Here is a 26,687-nt window from a genome sequence, read left to right as displayed (position 1 = left end):
TTGTTTATTTTTGTCCTAATGATGATTGGAATAGTTCCTTTAGGTTAAAAAGTGAGAAAAAATGTTGAAGAGAGAAAACAAGCTTAAGAATGTTTTGAGATTCTAATCTGAATATTGTCAAGGACTATTTAGTGTTCTCATTACAGAAAATTGACATTTATTCAAGTTCTTTTTTTAAATTTTTTTAATGTTAATTATTTTTGAGAGAAAGACAGAGCACGAGTGGGGGAGGAGAATACAGAGAGGGAGACATAGAATCTGAAACAGGTCCCAGGCTCTGAGCTGTCAGCACAGAGCCCGACACGGGGCTTGGACCCACAAGCTGCAAGATCATGACCTGAGCCAAAGCCAGACGCTCAACCTACTAAGCCATCCAGGCACCCATTTTTTTTTTTAATTTTGTTGATATTTTTTTTATTTTTGAGAGAGAGGGAGAGAGAACAATTGTAAGCAGGGGAGGGGCAGAGAGGGAGGGGGACACAGAATCCAAAGCAGGCTCCAGGCTCTGAGCTGTCAGCACAGAGCACAACGGGGGTTTGAACTCACAAGCCATGAGATCATGACCTGAGCCAAAGTCTGACGCTCAATTGATTGAGCCACCCAGGCACCCCTCAAATTCTTCTTAATGTCAGGGCTAAAGCTTTATGTTTGTGTTCTCATAGATCATACTAACTTTTTAATGACTCTATTTCTTTTTTTCCCCTAGTGAATAAGATCTAATTTGAAAAATCTATTTATCATTGTCATAAATAATTGATGCCATAAAATATTTACCCAAGATATGCTGTTAAAAAGAAAACCACAGGGGCGCCTGGGTGGCTTGGTTGGTTAAGCGTCCGACTTCGGCTCAGGTCATGATCTCATGGTCCGTGAGTTCGAGCCCCACGTCAGGCTCTGTGCTGACAGCTCAGAGCCTGGAGCCTGTTCCAGATTCTGTGTCTCCCTCTCTCTCTGCTCCTCCCCTGTTCATGCTCTGTCTCTCTCTGTCTCAAAAATGAATAAACGTTAAAAAAAAAAAAAAAAAAAGAAAACCACAGGCCCAAAGTGGAGTCATTTATGCCAGACCACTGGGGCTTAAATCCTAACTTAATTGCAGTTTCAACTTCCCCCAGAAATGTAGTCTTAGCCAGTCAGTCAGGACTTTTCTGGTCAGCAACAGTAAGGTAATCTGTCACATAGGCCCTCTCTATTCCCCAAAAGAAGATGAGGTAATCCACCTAATAAGACTCGTTTGTCCCCAAAGGAAGATACCTCACCCAAAATAATTTTTTTTTCTGTTTATGACTTTGTTGTTCTGCCTTTAATAACCTTTCATTTTCTGTAGCCCTTTGGAATTCCCCTCTATTTGCTAGATGGGGTCCTCTCTGATTCATGAATCAATTAATGAATCAATTTTACATCTTTAAAATGTAGTTGGTTGAATTTTTGTTATTTAACACCCAAAATATTCTAAGTAGGTGTAACTTAGTAAAAACAAAGTTCCTATAATATAATGACCATATGTCCCTAATTCGGTAATAAGAGAATGCTCACATGATTTAAGTAGAGTCATCTCTGTGATGTGAGTAATTTGCATGATAACCATTTTCTTATTTTGGGTTGTGTATATTTGTATGTATTATGTACTTTTGAAAAATTTATTTGCTTTTTTTTCTTTCTTTCCTGAGTAAGCCCTGCAGATTACGGATAGCATTCTTTTGTATGTTAAAGATAAAGCTATTAAACAACAGATTTTAGTTGGTAAACTGGTAATATCCAATTGCGATAGGGAACAGATTCCAGAGAGAACTGAACTCAACTTCAATTTGTACAGAGGTGACTGGGAGTTTTAAAGGAAGAAGGAGGGAACAGAAAGGGGGTGAGTTGGAGCTCAGTAGAATGAGGGAAGTGAAAAATTACAAAAAGCAGAAGGGAGAATTGGTCCATTTGAAATCCACCTGGATTTGCTAACTGGCACTCGTTGAAATTAGGCTCTTACCCTCCTACAGAGACTGAGAGACAGGGGTCCTTCAGGTGTTGGCTGGAACAAATTCTTTTGGCAGCCTTGAGTTTTTCAGGCAGGCCCTCTAAAAACACTCTTAGTGTCATCCTAAGTATGTGACCTTGAGCTGTTAGAGACTTAGAATTTTGTTCAAGTATTTATAGGGCAAAGTTGATAGACCTAGTTGAAAAGAAGGTATAAAGGAGCCTAACTGGGATTTGGGGTAAAGGAGAAAATCTTTTGAATTTAGTACTACTGTGCTTCATTTTAAATTATTTTACTTAAGTTTCACAGCCTTATTCCCAATAGATACCTCTACAAATCTAAATTCTCTTGGCAGCTTTAAATATTATTTTATTTTTATTAAAATTAAAAAAAAATATTTTTGAGAGAGACAGCTCGTTTTCCTATGTGATCTCAATTATTTTTACACCTAAGAGCAACCCAGTGCCTATTCAGATTTCCTCGACAGTCTCCAAAGCCTTTGGCAGCTGTTGTTTATTCAATCGGGATTTGATCGAGGACCACGTATTGTATTTGGCGGTAAACTTCAAGTTTAAGCCCTAACGTTTGGCGATTCTGAGAAAACCTGGGAAGGAGAGATCGTCAAGATCACATCTTTCAACTGTTCAGATAGAGGATACGCTGCCAGGTCACTTCAAGGCGCGGGAGCGGAGCTTTACGGGAAATGTAGTCTGGCGGTATGGACCTGGCTCGTCGCGCAGCATCCTGGGAACCGGTCCGGGCTCCATCTGCGCATGTACTTACCTTAGCCTACCTCTTTGCGTCAGTGCTTTCCGCGGTCCGGTGGTCAGCTGGCGCGATGGCCTGGGTTCCAACCTCAAGTGAGCGCATGGGGCTGATGCGAAATCTGGGAGGGTTTGGGACCAGCATGGAGGAGGGGGCTTGTGGCCGGGGAGAAAGGAATAGAAGCCTCGGGAATTCCCCAGGCCGGACTCTCAATGCTTGAGCCATCAAAGACCTCTGGGGGACCCCTGGTCCCCATTGGGCACCTGGGGCACGGGTGGGGCTGAATGACGCCAGAAGCAGGTGAGGGGTTGGGTATGCAGAGACCCTCGGTTCGAGAAAAGCACATGGCGGCGGGAAGGGAAAACTTGTTTATAATTCCCACCGTGAGCCCGAAAGCGCGGAAGAGCTTTCTGCGGTGAGAACCCGATTTCTGGACCTAGAAAGACCCGGGGTAAATTCCAGTTCTGTTACCCTTGTAGGCAGGGGCGGCCGAAGGAACCAGAGTAAGCGTCCGGTTTCTCTTCTGAAAATAATGTTTGTTATGCGAGTTAGAGAAGTTATTACCTGTAAAGCAAACAGCCAACTCAGAAGTGGCAACTGCTATTATATTCGGAAGACACACTTCTATTCACTGGGTGGCTTATGTAAACATCACAACCATTTTATGAGGTTGGCTAACTATCCACATTTAAAAAAGAAAAGGAAGCAAACGAGGCTGAGGTTGGCAGAGCCATGTGCTCAGGTTACAAGCTAGCTGTGAGGAAGCTCTGATTTAAGGGCAGGTGTGCTTTAAATCTCAGGCCTCGTCTAAATATCACACCTGCCTAAAACCACCAATACAGCCTTCACAGCACCTAGCAGAGTGACCTGTCCCTGAACACCCAGCGATAAAATTGAAGGAGAATGTGAATGGACTTAGAACATTGTCATATGTAGTCTGGAATTTCTGGTACCTCATCAGAATCCTTGGTTCAGATAGAGGCTCCTAGCTTTTCCTGCAGTGGCAGATTGTCTGAAATCACAGTGAATTCCAAGAGTCAAGTTTGTAGCCCTAAAGTGAATTTGTTTCCCTGACCCAGGTCCCAGATCTTGGGAAACAAATTTATTTTAGAACAAAGCAGCTCTTGTGATGTTCGAATTGAGGTCTCCAGGAACAGCATCCCTGTTCTTTTTTTTTTTTTTTTTTTTTTTGCATTCATGAGAAACATACTTATTTTTTTTTTGAAACATACTTATTTTTTAATTTGCAGCAGCACAATGCAAGGTACACTTTCTTACAGATGTTCACTCACTTACATCCCTATTCACTAATGTTGTTTCTCTTTTCTTTTCTATCCCTAAGGAACACCTCAGTGAACTGAGCAGGGTAAGGAACACCAATGGTATTTAAATTATTTTAAAAGTTTGTCCTTTCAAAAATATATTTTACATGCTACCCTTTATTGATTTCAGCAAAGAGAACTTCTGAGAGAAACACAGAATGATGAACCCAAGGTACTAAAATTTTTCTTTAAATAGTGTGGCCAAAAAAAAAATGTATTCTTGCAGTGGGAAAATTATTTAAGTTTAGAAAAAATAAGTTTTTCTATGGCATTTATAGTTTCTTAGAACTTTGCAGATATTCAAAATGTGACTTCTGCTGAGAATTCTAAAGAATACTGATTTTATTGATGTTACTTTACACCTATGGGGAGATGAAACATTAGTATGAATGAATGGATGGATGAAGGAAGGGATGTGTGCTTGCATGGATGTGATTGTGGACTGGCCAATTGTTTGTTTTTTTTTTTTAATTAATTAATTTATTTTTTTAATATATGAAATTTACTGTCAAATTGGTTTCCATACAACACCCAGTGCTCATCCCAAAAGGTGCCCTCCTCAATACCCATCACCCACCCTCCCCTCCCTCCCACCCCCCATCAACCCTCAGTTTGTTCTCAGTTGTTTTTTTTTTTTAATTTTTTTTTTTCAACGTTTTTTTTTTTTTTATTTACTTTTGGGACAGAGAGAGACAGAGCATGAACGGGGGAGGGGCAGAGAGAGAGGGAGACACAGAATCGGAAACAGGCTCCAGGCTCCGAGCCATCAGCCCAGAGCCTGACGCGGGGCTCGAACTCACAGACCGCGAGATCGTGACCTGGCTGAAGTCGGACGCTTAACCGACTGCGCCACCCAGGCGCCCCTGTTCTCAGTTTTTAAGAGTCTCTTATGCTTTGGCTCTCTCCCACTCTAACCTCTTTTTTTTTTTTTTTTTTCCTTCCCCTCCCCCATGGGTTTCTGTTACGTTTCTCAGGATCCACATAAGAGTGAAACCATATGGTATCTGTCTTTCTCTGTATGGCTTATTTCACTTAGCATCACACTCTCCAGTTCCATCCACTTTGCTACAAAAGACCATGTTTCATTTTTTCTCATTGCCACGTAGTATTCCATTGTGTATATAAACCACAATTTCTTTATCCATTCATCAGTTGATGGACATTTAGGCTCTTTCCATAATTTGGCTATTGTTGAGAGTGCTGCTATAAACATTGGGGTACAAGTGCCCCTATGCATCAGTACTCCTGTATCCCTTGGATAAATTCCTAGCAGTGCTATTGCTGGGTCATAGGGTAGGTCTATTTTTAATTTTCTGAGGAACCTCCACACTGTTTTCCAGAGCAGCTGCACCAATTTGCATTCCCACCAACAGTGCAAGAGGGTTCCCGTTTCTCCACATCCTCTCCAGCATCTATAGTCTCCTGATTTGTTCATTTTGGCCACTCTGACTGGCGTGAGGTGATATCTGAGTGTGGTTTTGATTTGTATTTCCCTGATAAGGAGCGACGTTGAACATCTTTTCATGTGCCTGTTGGCCATCTGGATGTCTTCTTTAGAAAAGTGTCTATTCATGTTTTCTGCCCATTTCTTTACTGGGTTATTTGTTTTTCAGGTGTGGAGTTTGGTGACCTCTTTATAGATTTTGGATACTAGCCCTTTGTCCGATATGTCAGTTGCAAATATCTTTTCCCATTCCGTTGGTTGCCTTTTTGTTTTGTTTGTTGTTTCCTTTGCTGTGCAGAAGCTTTTTATCTTCATAAGGTCCCAGTAATTCACTTTTGCTTTTAATTCCCTTGCCTTTGGGGATGTGTCGAGTAAGAGATTGCTATGGCTGAGGTCAGAGAGGTCTTTTCCTGCTTTCTCCTCTAAGGTTTTGATGGTTTCCTGTCTCACATTCAGGTCCTTTATCCATTTTGAGTTTATTTTTGTGAATGGTGTGAGAAAGTGGTCTAGTTTCAACCTTCTGCATGTTGCTGTCCAGTTCTCTCAGCACCATTTGTTAAAGAGACTGTCTTTTTTCCATTGGATGTTCTTTCCTGCTTTGTCAAAGATGAGTTGGCCATACGTTTGTGGGTCCAATTCTGGGGTTTCTATTCTATTCCATTGGTCTATGTGTCTGTTTTTGTGCCAACAGCATCCCTGTTCTTATCCTCCTCGCTAGACCTTAAGAGCAGAAGCAAAAAGCAGAGCTGTCAGAAGTAGTTCTTGATCCTCCCTGCTCAGATTTGGAGATGTTGCCACATCCAGAAGCCACCACACTGTGTGATGGTGGGGGATCTGGGCCACCTTTGAGAAGAGGGAGCTGGGGTGGCCCAGAAGCATGTTGCTCAGGAACTTGCACTTGTGAGGGTGAGATCTGGGGTTAAGGGGTAACCAGCCAGAGGGTGGAAATTGTGTCCTGTTGTCAAAACTTAAAAATAGCCAGTTATTTTACCAGCAAATTGAGTTTATTTGGGAATAGCAGAGGAATTGCAATGGGGGACAAGCAAACTATGGCAAACCATAGGCAAGTCCAAAGAGACAAAGGGAAGGTAAACTTTCACTAGGTTTTGGGAGGAAAATGGGGAGGGTTTGGAATAAAAGTCCATTGGAAAAGAACAAGAGTTTGCGGTTGTGGCACTTATTGGCTGCAAGCCAGTGGTTAGTACCTATTTGCTGGGTTGGGGAGGGATCTTCCGTCTTTTTCTTAAAAGTAGGAAATCAAATTCCTATGTGCAAAGTAAGATGATTCTTAACCTTGTTCATGCAGGAAAAGGAGCATGTGTGAGAGCTCCCCATTCAGGGCTTCCTGACTCCCCATTTTAAATGAGGTTTCCTGCGTTTGTTTTGATACCACTCTTGCTAAATGGCTGTCATTCCCTTCATTCTTCACTGTTTACGGATGCTGCACTGCTCTCATACGTGTCCTTCACAAGTGACCATCACCACAAGTAACAATATTGACTTATCTTGAACTCAGAGAATCCTAAAATAAGGACTAATGAAGGCTTTCCTTGGTTATCTGCTACAGACTCTTAGAAGCTGTAAAGAAATTGGATGTTAGTGGTGACTTGTCAGGTGACACCTATTTTGTGGCAGAGCCAGGAGGAAAACACAGTGCAGTTCACTTTCTCACTGGTAAGTCATCAAAAGCATCTTATGAAAAGGACCCTTTGAGAAACTGTAACCCAGTGAAAGTTAATGAAAAATTCTTGCCTTAAAACATTCCATAGTCCTTTTATTGGGCTTTCTGTGGATTTTCTCTTTTAAGAGCTAAGCAATGTTACTAGGAAAATAGTTAAGTGATACAGCCTGAATATTTTGTTAATTTTAATGAAGGAGCAATGCCTTATCCTTCATGTACTTTATGCATTAAATGAATACTAGTTCTTGCGTTGTTTCTGTTAATCATTCAGGAAAAAAAAAAAAAACCACTAAGTTATCATTTAACCACAGAAAAATTTGTTTAGCCAGTGAAAAGCTGTAGGTCTTAGGCCACATGATGTTTTCTGAGTCTTACATGGACATGTGTCTCTGCGCGTTCTTCCCCAGGCCTCCCAGCTGAGTCTGTACAGCCCTCTGCACTTTCCCAAGAGCAGCAGCATGAACACATCTCAGGTGAGCTCTTTATTCTTTCTCCACATTGCACTGTATTGATTTTATTTTATTTATTTATTTAAAAAAAATTTTTTATGTTTATTTATTTTTGAGATAGAAACAGAGCATGAATGGGGGAGGGGCAGAGAGAGAGAGAGAGACACAGAATCTGAAGCAGGCTCCAGGCTCTGAGCTGTCAGCACAGAGCCCGACGTGGGGCTCGAACCCACCAACCGTGAGATCATGACCCGAGATGAAGTCGGACGCTTAACCTACTGAGCCACCCAGGCGCCCCAGCACTGTATTGATTTTAATGGGGCTTATAAGGGTCTGTACATTAGATGGAAAAAGAGAAATAGGGATAAAGCTAGTTTTGGGAGAAAATATACAGTTTCAATATTAGCTCTTAATGTTTGTTGTTGGTTCTGGGTAGGTAACCTTTGTTGATGATTATATTCCCTCCAGTTACCAGTTGGGTTAGATTTCAGTTGAGTCATGAATGTGCTTTGAATTATATTGAGAATTTTTTCTATATCTATTGAAATAAAGACATAGCTTGTTTCCTTTAATCTGTAAGTATTGTGAATAGCATTATGAATTTTTAAATATTGTCGATTTCCTGTACACACCCTTGCTGGTGAATTGCTTGTATACATGTTGGCTGTGATCTTTCTGCTGGTACTTATTTCTGTATCGTAATTTAGGTGAGCCTAATTTTTCATGTGTTCCTTTCCAATTTTGGTGTTGTGGTTATATTAGCCTATAAGTATAGGACACATTTTTACTTATTTTTTTTCTTTGGCTAATGTTTTTCCCCCTGTATTTTATATGAGAAAAATTGCCTGTTATTGGTGGGGGGATTTTTATGTGAAGATTTTGAATATCAAATCAGTTTATTAAATGGTCATAAGTCTCCTGTGTCTTTACCATGTGTCTTTCAAAGAGCAGAAGTGTTTTAATCAACTTTTCAAAATCTTTAATCTTTTTGCTTTTATTATTTATGCTTTTTTTTGGTCTTGGTCATATGTAAAAAATCTTTTCCTAAGCCAAAGTCACAAAGATTTCCTCTCCGGTTTCTAGAAGTTTTATAGGTCTATGATCATTTTGAGTTCATTTTTTCTTATGGCACAAGGGATAGGCCAAGATTATTTATTTAGTTTTGTTTACATAGTCTGACATTTGTTGCAAATGTCGTTTGCGTTGTTGTTGCAAATGTTGTTTACGTATGTCTAACATTTGTTGCAAAGAATATACCTTCTCCACTGAATTCCTTTGGCACCTCTTTTGGGAATTATTTGACTTTATATTCTTTGTGGTTCTGTTTCTGGAATCTGTATTCTCTTCTTATCTGTGTTAGTCCTTTTGCTAACATCATACTGCCTAGATTACTGTTGTTTCAAGAGAAGTTTTTTGTTTGTTTTTTTTTTTAATTTTTCAATGTTTATTTTTGAGAGAGAGACACACACAGTGTGAGCAGGGGAGGGGCAAAACGAGAGAGAGAAACAGAATCTGAAGCAGGCTCAGGCTCTGAGCTGTCAGCACAGAGCCTGATACAGGGCTCAAACTCATGAACCATGAGATCATGAATCATGAGACCTGAGCTGAAGTTGGATGCTTAACCAACTGAACCACCCAGGCGCCCCTAAGATAAGTCTTGAAATCAGTAATGTGAATCCCCCAAACTTTTTTCATAATTGATTGGATATTGGATATTCTAAGTCCCCCTTTACCTCTTCATATAAGTTTTAGAATCTGGCTTCTTTCTGTCTTCAAAATTTGCTCTGATTATGTGTGTGATTGCAATGATTATATACATCAGTTTTAGACCTCCCTTTTGTGTTTCAAAATCATGTAACCAACAATGCAGTGTAAAATTCCATCTGTGTATTCATATATATATGTATGTATGTATGTATTAAATTTACATCCAAGTTAGCATATAGTGCAACAATGATTTCAGGAGTAGATTCCTTAATGCCCCTTACGCATTTAGCCCATCCCCTCCCACAACCCCTCCAGTAACCCTCTGTTCTCCATATTTAAGAGTGTCTTATGTTTTAATGTTTACTTATTTTTGAGAGAGACAGAGACAGAATGCAAGTGTGCGTTAGGGGCAGAGAGAGAGGGAGACACAGAATCCGAAGCAGGCTCCAGGCTCTCAGCTGTCAGCACAGAGCCCGACCCAGGGCTCGAACCCACGAGTTGTGAGACCATGACCTGAGCCGAAGTCGGACACTCAATAAGCCACCCAGGTGCCCCTAGAGTCTTTTATGTTTTGTAACCCTCCCTGTTTTTATATTATTTTCGCTTCCCTTCCCTTATGTTCATCTGTTTTGTATCTTAAAGTCCTCATGAGTGAGGTTATATGATATTTGTCTTTCTCTGCCTAATTTTGCTTAGCATAATTCTAGTGTAAGATAATGATAGGGCCATAATAGGCATACTTTATAAAATTTTGTTTTAAATTCTCAACAGTAAACATGTATTAGTTTTCCAAGGCATTTTCCATATTACCGGTTTTTGAGCCCCTCAGATTGAATAGAAAGTGTGTTATTACAAATAAAAAAAAAAAAAAAAAAAAAAACGTTGGAAAAATGGGGCGCCTGGGTGGCGCAGTCGGTTAAGCGGCCGACTTCAGCCAGGTCACGATCTTGCGGTCTGTGAGTTCGAGCCCCGCGTCGGGCTCTGTGCTGACAGCTCGGAGCCTGGAGCCTGTTTCCAATTCTGTGTCTCCGTCTCTCTCTGCCCCTCCCCCGTTCATGCTCTGTGTCTCTCTGTCCCAAAAATAAATAAAAAAAAAAAAAAAAAAAAAAAAAAAAAACGTTGGAAAAAAAAGAAAGTGTGTTATTACAGGTATCAGTGTCATTCAAGGACGTGACTGTGGAGGTCACCCAGGAGGAGTGGCACCAGATGGACCCTTCTCAAAGAACCCTATACAGAGATGTGATGCTGGAGAACTACAGCCACCTGGTCTCATTGGGTGAGCAGAACTTACCATGTGATTTCCTCAAGAATGCAATTCTGTTTTCTCCTTCCTTTTTAATTTTTAAATTGTATTGGGGTATAATTAGCAGTAAAAGTCAGTAGCTTTAAGTGTATAATTGTGAGTTTTAGAGATGCCTGTAGGTGATTACTACCACCAAATAATGATAAAATATTGCTGTTACTCCAAAAAGTTTCCTTGCAGGTATTTGTAGTCATTTTCTCCTGATCCCTCTCCCTGGCTCTGTCAACCAGTGATCTACTTTCTATCGCAATAGTTTTTTCCTGTTAGAATTTTATATACATCATATAGTATTTACTTTTTTCTTCTTTCATGTAGATTTTGGGATTTATGCATGTTTTTGTATGGATCATTTTTTATTCCTAACTAGTATGCCTTTGCATGCATCTACCACAGTTTATCTTCCATGTATATCCCAGTTGATAGAATAGAGGTTTTTTCCTTTTGGGCTGTTAGGAATAAAGTTGCTGTGTCCATTTAGGTATGAGTCTTCGTGTAGACATTTGTTTTCATTTCTCCTGTGTAAATACCCAGAAGTATGGTGCTATTGGTCTTAGAGTAACTTCATAAGAAACTGCCAGATATTTCCAGTGTGACTGTGCCAGTTTGCACACCCTTTAGGGGTGTATGTATCATAGTTCTAGTTGCTCCACATCCTCACCAACATTTGGTATTGTGAGTTTTGTTTTTTTTTTTATTTAAGATTCTAGTGGGTGTCTTTGTATCTTACTGGGTTTTAATTTGTATTTTTCTGATAATTAATGAAGTTGAACATCTTTTAATGGGCTTTGTGGCTATTCATATATTTTCCTTTTTCAGGTCTGTTTAAATCTGTAGCCCATTCTTTAAAAATTAGGGTGTTTCTTTTATTCTTTTTGGTCTTAACTGAGGTGGAAGAATTCTTCATGTAATCTAGATATAAGACCATTATCAGATAAATACTTTGTTAACGTTTTCTACCTATCGTATGCTTTTTCTAATTTTTTTAATAGTGTCTTGGAAGAGCAGAGTTTTTCATTAGTTTTTAAATGTATCATTGGTTTTTCTTTTATATTTTATGGTTTTTGTATCTTTTTAAAGAAAGTTTTACCTAATCTAAGGTCAGTAAAATTTCCTCCTATGTTTTCTTGTTTCCTCCTATGTTTTCTTCCTCCTATGTTTTCTTTAATTTCTCCATATGATGTGAAATAAGAGTTGTGGTTCATTTTTTGCATTTCTATGTCTAGTTATGTTGACACCATTTTCTGGAAGATTACTTTTCCATTCAACTGCCTTGGCACCTTTGTCAAAGACAAATTGACCACATTTCTGTAGTTCTAGATCTGGAGTCTGTTCTGTTTAATGGGTCTGTTTGAATATAGCACACCTTGATTATGTAGCTTTGTGAAAACTTACCAAATATTGAATATTTAGTTCTCCAAATATGTTTTTCATTTCAAAATTATTTGTATTATTGTACATTCTTTGTTGTTTCCATGTAAATTGTATTTTTCTTAAGTTTATTTATTTTGGGGGGAGAGCAGGGGGAGAGGCAGAGTAGGTGGAGGTGGGGAGGAGAGAGAAAGAATGAATCCCAAGCAAGCTCCACGCTGTCAGTGCAGAGCCCAACAAGGGGCTTGATCCCAGGAACTGTGAGATTATGACCTGAGCTGAAATCAAGAGTCAGATGCTTAACCAACTAAGGCACCCAGGCGCCCCTCCATATAAATTTTAGAATCTCCTGTCCATTTTTTCTATAACTTTGCTTAAAATTCTGGTTGAGATAGTCTTGGGTCTTTAGGATAGTCTGGGAAGGATTTATATTTTAACAATATGGAGTCTTTAGGAGCGTCTGGGTGGCTCAGTAGGTTAAGTGTCTGGCTCTTGATTTCAGCTCAGGTCATGATTTCATGGTTCGTGGGACTGAGCCCTGCATCGGGTTCTTCACTGACAGCATGGAGCCTACTTGGGTTTTTCTCTCTCTGCCCCTTCCCCACTTTCTCTGTCAAAATAAATAAACATTTTAAAAAATTCTATAAAAAAAGACATAAAACAATATTGAGTTTTCTGATACCGTGGGTTCAGTTCCAGACCATTGAAACAAAGTGAATATTGAAATAATTTGAGTCCAAATAGTTAGATTGATTTTTTTCAAATTCAGAATGAATTTTTTGGTTTCCCAGTGCATATAAAAGTTTACGTTCACATTATGCTATAATTTATTAAGTGTGCAGTAGCATTAGGTCCAAAAACAATGCACATACTTTTATTAAAAAATACTTCATTGCTAAAAATCACTAGCCATCATCTGAGCTTTTTGCCGGTGGTGAGTCTTGCCTTGATATCGATGGCTGTTGACTGGTCAGGGTGATTGGTAGTGAAGGTGGGGGTGGCTGTGGCAATTTCTTAAAATAATACAACAATGAAGTTTGCCACATTGATTGATTCTTCCTTTCATGAATGATTCCCTGTAGCATGTGATGCTGTCTGATAGCATTTTTACCCATCATAGAACTTTTTTCAAAATTAGAGTCCATCCTCTCAAACCCTGCTACTGCTTATCAACAAAGTTTATGTAATACTCTAACTTTTTTTCATGCTAACAATTTTCACAGTATCTTCACTGGGAATAGATTCCATCTCAAGAAACCACTGTCTTTGCTAATCCATAAGAAGCAATTCGTCATTGTTCAAACAATTCAGTCACATCTTCAGGCTCCACTTCTAATCCCAGTTCTCTTGCTGTTTCTACCACATATGCAGTGACTTCCTCCACTGAAGTCCTGAACCCCACAAAGTCATCCATAAGAGTTGGAATGAAATTCTTCCAGACACTTCTGCTAGCTTCAAATTTTTATTCTGCAGCTTCCTTACCTTTTTCAGGTTTCATAGAATTGAAGAGAGTTAGGGCTTTGCCCTTGATTAAGCTTTGGCTTAAAGGAATGTTGTACCTGATTTGATGATCTATCCAGACCACTCAAACTTTTTCCATATCAGCAATAAGGTGGTTTCACTTTCTTATCATTCATTTTGTTTGCTGGAGTCTCACTTTTCATTTCTTTCAAAAACTTTCCCTCTGCATTTGTAACTTGGCCGACTGTTGGGCACAAAAGGCCCAGCTTTGGGGCGCCTGGGTGGCTCAGTCGGTTAAGCGGCCAACTTCAGCTCAGGTCATGATCTCGCGGTCCGTGAGTTCGAGCCCCGCGTCGGGCTCTGTGCTGACAGCTCAGAGCCTGGAGCCTGTTTCAGATTCTGTGTCTCTCTCTGTCTGACTCTCCCCTGTTCATGCTCTGTCTCTCCCTGTCTCAAAAATAAATAAAACGTTAAAAAAAATTAAAAAAAAAAAAAAGGCCCAGCTTTCAGCTTATCTCAGCTTTTGATTTGCCTTCCCCACTAAGTTTAATCTTTCCTTGCTTTTGATTTAAAATGAGAGATGTGCAACCCCTCCCTTTACTTGAGCACTTAGAAGCCATTGTAGAATTATTAATTGGCCTAATTTTAATATTGTTGTGTCTCAGGGAATAAGGAGGCCTGAGGAGAGAGAAAGAGATGGGGAACGGCCAGGTAGTAGAGCAGTCACAATGCACATTTATGGAATAAGTTCTCCATTTTACATGGTTGTGGTGCTCCCAAACAATTAGAATAGTAACATCAAAGATCATTGATCACACAATTGCAGTTACAGATATAATAATAATGAATGAAAAAATTTGAAATATTGTGAGAATTACCAAAGTGTGACACAGAGACATGGAGTGAGCAAATGCTATTGAAAAAAATTGTGTCGATAGAGTTGCCTGATGCAGGGTTGCCACAGGTCTTCAATTTGTAAAAATTTCAGTATCTGCAAAGCATAATAAACGAGGTATGCCTGTATCTTTCCCTTTATTTACGCCTTTAATTTTTTTTGGAGTGACAGATAGCTTTCATTGTACTTGTTTTCTGCATATTTGGTAGATGGGTTTCATGACTTTGATGATGATATAAATGGCATTTATTTTATAATTTGGTTTTCCAGTTGTTGGATGTAAATAGAAATCCAGTTGCTTTATGTATATTTACATTGTGTGTTGTAACTTTGCTAATCTTATTTATTCCAGTAGATTTTTTGGAGATTCCCAAGGATGGTTTACATACACAATTATGTTATCTGTGAAAAAGGATAAGTTCATTTTGAAACTGTATGCCTTTTATTTCTTTTTCTTTAATAACTATGGGATTACCAAATATACCATTAAATACAAGTGGTGAGAGAAGATATTCATGTCTTGTTTGTAATCTTAGAGGTAAAGAATTCATTCTTCGTTGTGGCATAATTAACTGTTTTTTTTTATAGCTGTGCTTTATCAGTTTCAGGAAGTTCTGTAGTCTGCTGGAATTTTCTAAAAGATTTGTTTTAATCATTGTGGAATTTGTCTAATATTCTTTCTGTATCTATTAGAATAATCACATGAGTTTTCTTTTTTTATCCAGGTAGTATTCTGAATTACATAAATTTTGGAACGTTCAACCAACCTTGAATTCCTAGGATGAATCCCACTTGTTCATAACTTTTTATAGGTTTTCTGCACCAATATATTGAAATTTTTAAAAAATTGTAGTTCTATATAGTTACAGTTACGTTAGTTTCCAGTGTACAATATACTGATTCAGCAATTCCATGAATCATCCATTGCTCGTCATTACAGATGAACTTCTTAATCCCCTTCACCTTTTTCACCCATATACCTACTGACCTCCCTTCTGGTAACCATCAGTTTGTTCTCTACAGTTAAGGGTAGTTTGTCTTGGTTTGTCTCTTTTTTTGGTTTTGTTTCTTAAATTCTGCATATGAGTGAAATCATGTGGTATTTGTCTTTCTTTGACTTATTTTGCTTCACGTTATACACTAACTCCATCCATGTCGTTGTAAATGGCAAGATTTCATTTTTTTTTTTAAGCCTGATTAATATTGCATCATGCATATATACCACATCTTGTCCATCTGTCAATGAACACTTGGGCTGTTTCCATAATTTGGCTATTGTAAACAATGCTGCTATAAAGGGATGCATGTGTTCCTCTGAATTAGTGTTTTAATATTTTTGTTTTGAGAGAGGGAGGGAGAGTGTGGGTGGAGGAGGGATAGAGGAAGAGGGACAGAATCTTAAGCAGACTCCACACCCAGTGGAGGGAGAGATCATGACCTGAGCCAAAATCAAGAGTCTGACGCTCAACTGACTGAGCCACCCAGGTGCCCCAGTATTTTAATAATTTGGAGTAAATACCAGTAATGTGATTACTGGATTGTAAAATAGTTCTATTTTTTAAAAATAATTTTTAATGTTTATTTCTGAGAGAGAGAGGGAATGAGAGAGAGAGCGAGCAAGCATGAGCAGAGGAGGGGAAGAAAGAGAGGGAGACACAGAATCCGAAGCAGTCTCAAGGCTCTGAGCTGTCAGCACAGACCCCGATATGGGGCTCGAACTTGTGAACTGCGAGATCATGATCTGAGCTGAAGTGAGGTGCCACCCAGGCGCCCCCAAAATAGTCCTATTTTTAACTTTTGAGGAAATTCTATTCTGTTTTCCTCAGTGGCTACACCAGTTTGCATTCCTGAAAGCAGTGCAAGAGGGTTACCCTTTCTCCACATGTTCACCAACACTTGTTGCTTGTGTTTTTGATTTTAGCCATTCTGACAGTTGTGATGTCATATTGTAGTTTTGATTTGCATTTCCCTAATGATGAGAGATGTTGAGCATCTTTTCAGTGTCTGTTGGCCATCTGGATATCTTCTTTCGACAAATGTCAGTTCATGTTTTTGTCCATTTTTTAATTGGATTATTTGGTTTGTTGGGTGTTGAATCGTGTAAGTTCTTCATATATTTTGGATGCTAACCCTTTTTCAGATATATCATTTACAAATATTTTCTGTTCTGTAGGTTGCCTTTTAGTTTTGTTGATTGTTTCCTTTGCTGTGCAGAAGCTTTTTATTTTGATGTAGTCCTAGTAATTTATTTTTGCTTTTATTTCCTTTGCCTCAGGAAATGTATTTAGGAAAATGTTGCTACAGGTGATGTCAGAGACGTTACTGCCTATGCACTATTCTAGGATTTTGATGGTTTAATGGTCTTTAATCCATTTTGAGTTTGTTTCTGTGTATGGTATAAGAAAGTGGTCCAGTTTCATTCTTTTGCATGTTGCTCTCTAGTTTTCCCAACACCATTTGTTGAAGAGACTGTCTTTTTCCCATTGGATATTCCTTTTTGCTTTGTTGAAGATAATTGGCCATGTAATTATGGGTTTATTTCTGGGTTTTCTGTTCTGTTCCATTAATTTATGTATCTGTTTTTATGCCAGTGTCATTGTTTTGGTGACTACAGCTTTGTAATGTAACTTGAAATCTGGAATTGTGATTCCTCTAGCTTTGCTTTGCTTTGCTTTCTTTTTTTTTTTTAATTGTTTTAAATGTTTATTTATTTCTGAGACCAAGAGAGACAGAGCATGAGAGGGGGAGGGGCACAGAGAGAGGGAGACACAGAATCCGAAGCAGGCTCCAGGCTCTGAGCTGTCAGCACAGAGCCCGATGCGGGGCCCGAACTCGCAAACCGTGAGATCAGGACCTGAGCCAAAGTCGGTCGCTCAACCGACTGAGCCACCCAGGTGCCCATCTCTTTGCTTTTCTTTTTCATGATTGATTTGGCTATTCAGCATCTTGTTTGGTTCCACACAAATTTTAGGATTGTTTGTTCTAATTTTGTGAAAAATTCTATTGGTATTTTGATAGGGATTGCATTAAATGTGTAGATTGCTTCGAGTAGTATAGACATTTTAACAATATTTGTTCTTCCAACGTGAACATGGGATGTCTTTCCATTTCTTTGTGTTGTTTTGAATTTCTTTCATCAGTATTCTATAGTTTTCATACTACAGGTGTTTCACTTCTCTGCTTAGGTTTATTCCTAGGTGTCTTGTTAGTTTTGGTACAATTGTAAGTGGAGTTGTTTTCTTAATTTCTCTTTCTGCTGCTTTATTATTAACGTATGGAAATGTGACAGATTTATGGCCTAATTTGTGATCTGTTCTGGAGAATGTTCCATGTGCGTTTGAAAAGAATGTATTCTGCTGTTTTAAGATGGAATGTGCTGAATATGTTTGTTAAATACATCTGGTCCAGTGTGTCATTCAAAGCCATTGTTTCCTTGTTGATTTTCTGTTTGGATGATCTGTCCCTCAATGTAAGTGGGGTGTTAAAGTCCCCTGTTATTATTGTATTACTATCAATGAGTTCCTTTACGTTTGTTATTAACTGTTTTATGTATTTGGATTATCTCATGTTGGGTACATCAATATTTACAGTTGTTATATCTTGTTGGATTGACCCCTTTATTATTATATAGTGTTCTTCTTTGTCTCATGTTATAGTCTTTGTTTTAAAGTCTATTTTGTCTGATACAGGTATTGCAACTCTGGCTTTCTTTTGAGATCCATTTACATGATAAACGTTTCTCCATCCCGTTGCTTTCAATCTGCAGGTGTCTTTCAGTCTGAATGTGTCTCTTGTCAGCAGCATATAGGTGGGTCTCTTTTCTGCTCTGTCACCCTATGTCTTTTTTTTTTACAGTAATCTCTATCCCCAATGTGGGGCTCAAACTTATGACCCCACAATTAAGAGTCACATGATCTATGACTAAACCAGCCAGGTGCCACTCACTCTGTCTTTTAATTGGAGTATTTAGTTCATTTACATTCAGAGATTAATTATTGAGAAATACATATTCATTGCCATTTTGTTACTTTTTTAGTTGTTTTTATAGATTTTCTCTGATTTTTCTTCTCTTGCTGTCTTTCATACATTGTTGACTTTCTTTAGTGATATACTTGGATTCCTTTCTCTTTGTTCTTTGCATGCCTATTACTGGTTTTTGTTTTGTTGTTAACATTAGTTTGTATATAACATCTTCTGCATATACCAGTTTATATTAAGTTGATAACTGTTTAAGTTTGAACCCATTCTTTACTCTTCTCCTCTCCATGTTTTAGATATATGTTGTCATATTTTACATCCTTTGGTTAATGAATACCTTGACTGATTTTCACAAAAATAATTGTTTTTCCTGTTTATGCATATTTTACTTTTCATGTTGTCACTTATGGTCTTTCTTTTCCACTCATAATGTCCCCTTTGATATTTTTTGGTAAGGCTGGTTTAGTGGTCATGAACTCCTTTAGTTTTTGTTTGTCTTAGAAACTATCTTTCCTTCTATTCTGAATGATAGGCTTGCTGGATAGAGTATTATTTAAAAAAAAAATTTTTTTTTTTTTTTAATTTTTTTTTTTTTTCAACATTTTTTATTTATTTTTGGGACAGAGAGAGACAGAGCATGAACGGGGGAGGGGCAGAGAGAGAGGGAGACACAGAATCGGAAACAGGCTCCAGGCTCCGAGCTATCAGCCCAGAGCCTGACGCGGGGCTCGAACTCACGGACCGCGAGATCGTGACCTGGCTGAAGTCGGACGCTTAACCGACTGCGCCACCCAGGCGCCCCTAAAAAAATTTTTTTTTAATGTTTGGTTTTGAGAGAGACAGAGTGCAAGTGGTGGAGCAGCAGAGAGAGAGGGAGACAAAGAATCCAAAGCAGACTCCAGGCTCTGAGCTGTCAGCACAGAGCTGATGCAGGGCTCGAACTCATGAACCACGAGGTCATGACTGAGCTGAACTCGGACACTTAACCGACTGAGCCACCCAGGCACCTCTGGATAGAGTATTCTTGACTGCACGTGTTTCCTCTTTCAGCACTTTTGAATATATCATGCTACTCCCTTTCCTTATTCTGAAAATCCACTGATATCCTTATGAGGTTTCCGTTATATGTAACTGTGTCCTTTTCTTTGCTGATTTTAAAACGTTTTCTTTATCACTGCTTTTTGCCGGTTTAATTACTATGTGTCTTGGTGTGGATCTCCTTTGATTTTGTTGGGTCATCTCTGTGCCTTCTGGATCTGGATATCTCTTTCCTTCCCAGATTAGGGAAGTTTTCAGCTATTATTTCTTAAATAAATTTTCTGCTCTCTTTTCTCTCTTCTTCTGGGATCTGTATAATATGAACGTTATTACTCTTTTTTTTTTTAATTTTTTTTTTAACGTTTATTTATTTTTGAGACAGAGAGAGACAGAGCATGAACGGGGTAGAGTCAGAGGGAGAGGGAGACACAGAATCGGAAACAGGCTCCAGGCTCTGAGTGGTCAGCACAGAGCCTGACGCGGGGCTTGAACTCACGAACCAGGAGATCATGACCTGAGCCGAAGTCGGACGCTTAACCGACTGAGCCACCCAGGTGCCCCCAACGTTATTACTCTTGATGCAGTCACTGAGTTCCCTGAGACTGTTTGCGATTTGCATAAATTTGTTTACTCTTTTTTGCTTTGCTTTCTATTAGTCTGTTTTCCAGGTCATTAATTCATTTCTCTGCTTCATGTAGTCTATTCTTTTTTTTTGTTAATATTTTTAAATGTTTTTATTTATTTTTGAGACAGAGAGAGAGACAGAGCATGAGCAGGAGAAGGGCAGAGAGAGAGGGAGACACAGAATCTGAAGCAGGCTTCAGGCTCTGAGCTGTCAGCACAGAGCCCGACGTGGGGCTCGAACTCACAAACTGTGAGATCATGACCTGAGCCAAAGTCGGACGCTCAACCGACTGAGCTATCCAGGCGCCACCCCCCCTCCCCCCCATGTAGTCTGTTCTGTCAAGTGTATTTTTAATTCCATTTATTGTGTTCTTTATCTCTGATTCTTTTTTTTATCTCTGTGTTAAGGATTTCACTGATGTCCTCCACTCTTTTCTCAAGTCCGTTGAGTATCTTTTTGATCATTACTTTAAATTCTCTATCTGGCAATTTACTTAATATGTGTTTTTCTTAGGTCTCTTGTGGTTTGGTCCTGTTCTTTCACTTGGGACATGTTTCTTTGTCTCCTCATTTTGTCTAACTCTTTCTGTCAGTTTCTGTGTGTTAGGAAAGTCATCTAGGTCTGTTGTTCTTGAGGGTAATGGCCTTACGAAGAAGAGGTTTTGTATTCCCTGGCAGTGGAGGGCCCTCTGTTCCCCAGGACCCAGTGTCTCAGGGCATGTCTCCTATGTGTGTTGTATGTACTCAGCTATTGAGTCCTGGCCTTTTTACTTCAGTTTATTGTTTGTATAGGCTCTCTTTGCCTGTTGTAGGCAGTGTTTAGTCCCCAGCAGAAGGGTGTATTTTAGCTAGCTGTGCTCTGGTCTGCTTGTGAAATGAGACCAGTCCCTGCCCCACTGGGAATGAGGTCCCACAAAATGGCACAGATTCTGTGCAGGTCTTTTGGAGGATGGGGCCTGGAGCTCCAGCACTGTGAGTGTGACTGGGAATGGAGAAGATACAATATTACATTTGTGACATCTCCTCTGAGGAGATTTATTTTACACACTTATTCAGGACATACAGATACTCATAAAAGAGCTGACAAAAAGGAATGAGCTACTCTTCCATATTTTTTAAAAGCCCTACCATCTCTGTTAAATTCTTGGGAATTATTAGCTCTTTGCACTCTCCACACCTCAACATTAAAAAGAGCTGAACATGTTTTGGTTTGTTTTTTTCTGGTGACAACATCTTCCTCTTAACAATTTTACGAAGTTTGTTTATAATATTAGTCACAAATTATCCCAATTAGGATGGGGTTCCCTACAACAAAAGGCTCTATAATTTGTCTAAATTGTAATATAATAGGCACTCCTGTTAGTGTCCTTGAGAGACTCTTTGGCAACCTCCTCTCGTACTTCTTGGAATTTCTGACCATCAAGCTTACCATAAAATGCCTATGAGCTTCTGATGTAAAAACCACCATCCTCTTTGGCCCTGTTACATGCCATTAGAGCAGCATTTGTGGAGCTCTAGACTCTAAGCAGCATGCTTGGTACTCCTGGAAGTAAAAGCTCTCACAGACTCTGTACCCAGCTGCTCATCATACCTTGGATTGTGGACGCAGCATCCCTTTGGATTCGTTGGGCCACTGAGACCATCTTGTTGAAATGCATGTGGTATTTATAGGATAGATAATGAGCGTGGGCTCTGGTGTATCCCACATGTAAGAGGAGGTGTCCTCAGGTTCTTGCCTACCTAGGGAACCTTTTGGGATCAACTGAGTAAATAGCAAACAGAGTTCGTATGCTGCAGATGGCAGTGCCATTGTGTACATAATGGAATTTGCTGGACAGCTGCTAGTTTTCACCCTTCAACTGGGATATTTGATGATGAAGATGGGACCTAAGAGTCACTACAAGTGGGTAAACTTCAAGCATTCATTTTTTTAAATGTTTATTTGAGAGAGAGAGAGCATGCATGTGAGTGGGGGAAGGATAGAGAATGGAGAGACAGAGAATTCCAAGCACACTCTGTGCTGTCAACCGATGTGAGGCTCAAACTCACAAACTGTGAGATAATGACCCGAGCCAAAGTTGCACGCTCAACCGACTGAGCCACCCAGGTGTCCCAAGCATACATCTTGGCCTCAGAGAATGCCCTGGCTGACCGTTGTCCCCATCTGCAGTTTTACAGACACTTTGGCAGTTGCTAGCAACTTGGATGTCTGGTTCAACCAATGACAGTCACAATGCCTTGTCCAGGGTAAACCCCTTTGGGGTAAAAAAGTGGAAATTTCTAGGGGTGCCTGGGTAGCTCATTGGTTGAGCATTCGACTTTGGCTCAGGTCATGATCTCGCAGCTTGTGAGTTCAAGCCCTGCGTCAGGCTCTGTGCTGGCAGCTTGGAGCCTGGAGCCTGCTTCGGATTCTGTGTCCCTCTCTCGCTTTGCTCCTCCCCTGCTCATGCTCTGTCTCTCCCTCTCTCTCAAGAATAAATAAAACATGGCACAAAAACAGACACGTAGACCAATGGAATAGAATAGAAACCCCAGAACTGGACCCACAAAAGTATGGCCAACTAATCTTTGACAAAGCAGGAAAGAATATCCAGTGGAAAAAAGACAGTCTCTTTAACAAATGGTGCTGAGAGAACTGGACAGCAACATGCAGAAGGATGAAACTAGACCACTTTCTTACACCATTCACAAAAATAAACTCAAAATGGATAAAGGACCTGAATGTGAGACAGGAAACCATCAAAACCCTAGAGGAGACAGCAGGGAAAAACCTCTCCGACCTCAGCCGCAGCAATTTCTTACTTGACACATCCCCAAAGGCAAGGCAATTAAAAGCAAAAATGAACTATTGGGACCTCAAGAAGATAAAAAGCTTCTGCACGGCAAAGGAAACAATCAACAAAACTAACAGGCAACCAACAGAATGGGAAAAGATATTTGCAAACGACATATCAGACAAAGGGCTAGTATCCAAAACCTATAAAGAGCTCACCAAACTTCACACCCGAAAAACAAATAATCCGGTGAAGAAATGGGCAGAAAACATGACTATTCTAAAGAAGACATCCAGATGGCCAACAGGCACATGAAAAGATGTTCAACGTCGCTCCTCACCAGCGAAATACAAATCAAAATCACACTCAGATACCACATCACGCCAGTTAGAGTGGCTAAAATGAACAAATCAGGAGACTATAGATGCTGGAGAGGATGTGGAGAAACGGGAACCCTCTTGTACTGTTGGTGGGAATGCAAACTGGTGTAGCCGCTCTAGAAAACAGTGTGGAGTTTCCTCAGAAAATTAGAAATAGATCTACCCTATGACCCAGCAATAGCACTGCTAGGAATTTACCCAAGGGATACAGGAGTACTGATGCATAGGGGCACTTGTCCCCCAATGTTTATAGCAGCACTCTCAACAATAGCTAAATTATGGAAAGAGCCTAAATGTCCATCAACTGATGAATGGATAAAGAAATTGTGGTTTATATACACAATGGAATACTTTGTGGCAATGAGAAAGAATGAAATATGGCCTTTTGTAGCAACGTGGATAGAACTGGAGCATATTATGCTAAGTGAAATAAGTCATACAGAGAAAGACAGGTACCATATGTTTTCACTCTATGTGGAGCCTGAGAAACTTAACAGAAGACTATGGGGGAGGGGAAGGAAAAAAAAAAGAGGTTAGAGAGGGAGGGAGCCAAAACATAAGAGACTTTTAAAAACTGAGAACAAACTGAGGGTTGATGGAGGGTGGGGGGGCGAGGGTGGGTGATGGGTATTGAGGCGGGCACCTGTTGGGATGAGCCCTCGGTGTTGTACAGAAACCAATTTGATGATAAATTTCATATTAAAAAAATGTAAATTTAAAAAATTTAAGATATCAAAAAAAGAATAAATGAAACATTAAAAAATATATGAAAAAAGGTGGAAGTTTCTTGCCTCCAAGATACCCAAAAATGCAAATCAAGATTACACGTCATTGTGGCCATACTAAAACCATAATACTAATACAGAATCACCAAGACACTCCTCACTTTTTTTGAAGCTTCAGACATCATTGATGTTAACCAAAACACTTAATTCACTTCTCAAAATACTTGATGCCAGCCTCCTGAAAAACTTTCACATTCTTTATAGCCTTAGCCTCAGTGCAGCATTAGCTTATGAATAATCCAATTAGGGAAAACATGACACATTTCAATTACCAAACATCAGAGGTACTTTGTAATAGAATCTCTTCTTGATGTTCAATTTCTCACAGCTCTCAAGCCCTGCCGCCTCTTCTGCTTCTGCCCCATGTAGGGGCAAGTTAATAAGAAAGCTCATGTGTATTCTCCCTTGGCACCAATTGAGTTCAGGCCCTGCAACTACAGCTCTCACATGCAGAAGCTTTCATCTTTGCCTCACCTCATCCATGAGATCTTGACCTGAGCTGAAGTCGGATGTTTAACTGACTGCCACCCAGGCGCCCCGAGAAGTTCCATTCTACTCCTAGTTGGTTGAATGTTTTTGGCATGAAGGAGTGTTGATTTGTGTCATAATGCTTTTTTCTGTGTCTTTTAAGATGATCACATGGTTTTTATGTTTTATTCTGTTGATACCGTGAATTACATTGATGCAGTTTTGTGTATCACAGCAACTGCATTCTTGCATTCCTTGGTCATTCCCATGACCAATTCCACTTGGTCATGGTGTGTAATAAATTTAATATGTTGCCATATATCAGTTTGCTGGTATTTTGATGGAAATTTATGCATCTGTATTCATAAGAGACAGTTGTAGTTTTCTTGTGATGTCTGAGAGTATCAGGGTAATGCTGGCCTTATCGAATGAGAGAAGTGTCCTCTTTTCTGTTTTTTGTGAGGGAGAGATGATAAAGAATTTTTATTCTTTATTTGTTTTAAAAAAATTTTTTTAACGTTTTATTTATTTTTGAGACAGGGAGAGACAGAGCATGAACAGAGGAGGGTCAGAGAGAGGGAGACACAGAATCCGAAACAGGCTCCAGGCTCTGAGCTGTCAGCACAGAGCCCGACGCGGGGCTCGAGCTCACGGACTGCGAGATCATGACCTGAGCCGAAGTCGGCCGCTTAACCGACTGAGCCACCCAGGCGCCCCTATTATTAGTTCTTTAAATGTTTGGTAGAATTCAGTAGTAAAGCCATCTGGGCATGGGCTTTAATTTGTGGGTAGTGTTTATTCAATTTCCACACATTTGTGAATTTCCCAAATTTCTGTTACTGAATTTTTTAAAAAGTAGGCTTCATACCCAGCGTGGAGCCCAATGCAGGGTTTGAACTCATGACTCTGAGATCAAGACCTGAGATGAGATCAAGAGTCAGAAGCTCGGGGTGCCTGGGTGGCTCAGTTGGTTAAGTGTCTGCAGGTCATGATCTCATTCATGGCTCATGGGTGTGAGCCCTGCATTGGGCTCTGTGCTGACAGCTCAGAGCCTGACAAATGCTTTGGATTCTCTCTCTCTCTCTCTCTCTCTCTCTCTCTCTCTCTCTCTCTCTCTCTGCCACTCCCCTGCTTGTGCTCTCTCTCTGTCTTTCAAAACAAACAAACAAAAGTCGGATGCTCAACCAACTGAGCCACCCAGGTGATTTCTAATTTCATTCCATTGGGATCAGATACTCTTATTTCTGTATTTTTAAATTTATTAAAGTTTGTCTTGTAGCCTAATACATGACCTGTCTTAGGGAGTGTTCCATGTGCATTTTAGAAGAATTTGGATTCTATTGCTGTTGGGTGAGTGTGGTATGTATGTCCATTAGGTCTAGTTGGTTTATAGTGTCATTTATTTCCTTACTGATTTCCTATCTGGTTACGCTATATATTATTGAAAGTATGATAATGAAGTCTCCAACTATTATTTTTTAATTGTCTTATTTCTCCATTCACTTGTCAGTTTTAGCTTCATATATTTTGGGCTCAGTTGTGAGGTGTGTATATGTTTATAATTCCTATACCATCTTCCTAATGGATATACTCTTTTGTCATTGTAGAATGTCTCTCATTATCTCTAGTAACATTTTTCAACTTAAAGTCTATTTTTTGGGAGGTCATCTGGCTGGCACAGTCAGTAGAAGGGGTAACTCTTGATCTCAGGGTTGTAAGTTTGAGCCCACATTGGGTGTAGAGATTACTTAAAATCTTTTAAAAGAAATGTATTTTTTTTAATATAATCACTTTCTTAAAACCATTCATGCTTGAATGAAATATGAAGTATCTTTTCCATCTTCTCCCTTTGAACATCTTTGTATCTTTAATATGTATCTCCTTAGCATATAGTTAAATATAGCTTTTTTTTTTTAAATGTAGTCTGACATTCTCTGTCTTTTGTCTGGATTGTTAAATTCTTTCACACTTAATTGTTCTTATTTGATATAGTTGGATTTTTGTTTGCCATTTTATATTTTGTTTTCTGTATGTCTCCTGTCTTTTTTGTTATTTTCTATTCCATTTTCTACTGTTTTGCAGTATGTGAATATTTTTTAATGTAACATTTTTAATTCCTTTTATAATTTTTTTTCATTGTATGTTTTAGAATTTACTTCCTTAGTAGTTGCTCTAGGGCTTACCAAATACACTTGAATTTACCATTCAGTGCCATATAGAAAAGTTACTCCTATGTAGCTTTATTCCTCCCCCATTTTGTGGTTTCATTGTCCATATTA

General features: G+C 39.3%; 1 protein-coding gene and 1 long non-coding RNA gene across 2 annotated transcripts in view; both read left to right on the top strand.

The window, feature by feature from the left end:
- The first annotated feature begins 2,739 nt into the window (after positions 1 to 2,739).
- LOC131491926 (zinc finger protein 658B-like) overlaps positions 2,740 to 26,687 on the top strand; it is a 44,020-nt gene continuing 20,072 nt past the window's right edge. The window contains 5 exon segments of the mRNA XM_058695447.1: positions 2,740 to 2,826; positions 4,074 to 4,097; positions 4,184 to 4,225; positions 7,065 to 7,171; positions 7,586 to 7,651. Coding sequence (XP_058551430.1) covers positions 4,212 to 4,225; positions 7,065 to 7,171; positions 7,586 to 7,651 — 187 coding nt within the window. The 5' untranslated portion in view covers positions 2,740 to 2,826; positions 4,074 to 4,097; positions 4,184 to 4,211.
- On the top strand, positions 10,481 to 26,186 carry LOC131491927 (uncharacterized). Its single transcript, XR_009251725.1, has 2 exons — positions 10,481 to 10,610; positions 24,269 to 26,186. It is a non-coding gene; the product is annotated as an uncharacterized LOC131491927 (long non-coding RNA).

The sequence above is a fragment of the Neofelis nebulosa genome, chromosome 12 (genome assembly GCF_028018385.1).
Source record: "Neofelis nebulosa isolate mNeoNeb1 chromosome 12, mNeoNeb1.pri, whole genome shotgun sequence".
In the NCBI taxonomy this organism is placed as follows: domain Eukaryota; kingdom Metazoa; phylum Chordata; class Mammalia; order Carnivora; family Felidae; genus Neofelis; species Neofelis nebulosa.
Note: the sequence above shows the minus strand (reverse complement) of the source record. Positions and strands in the feature narration are given on the sequence as shown.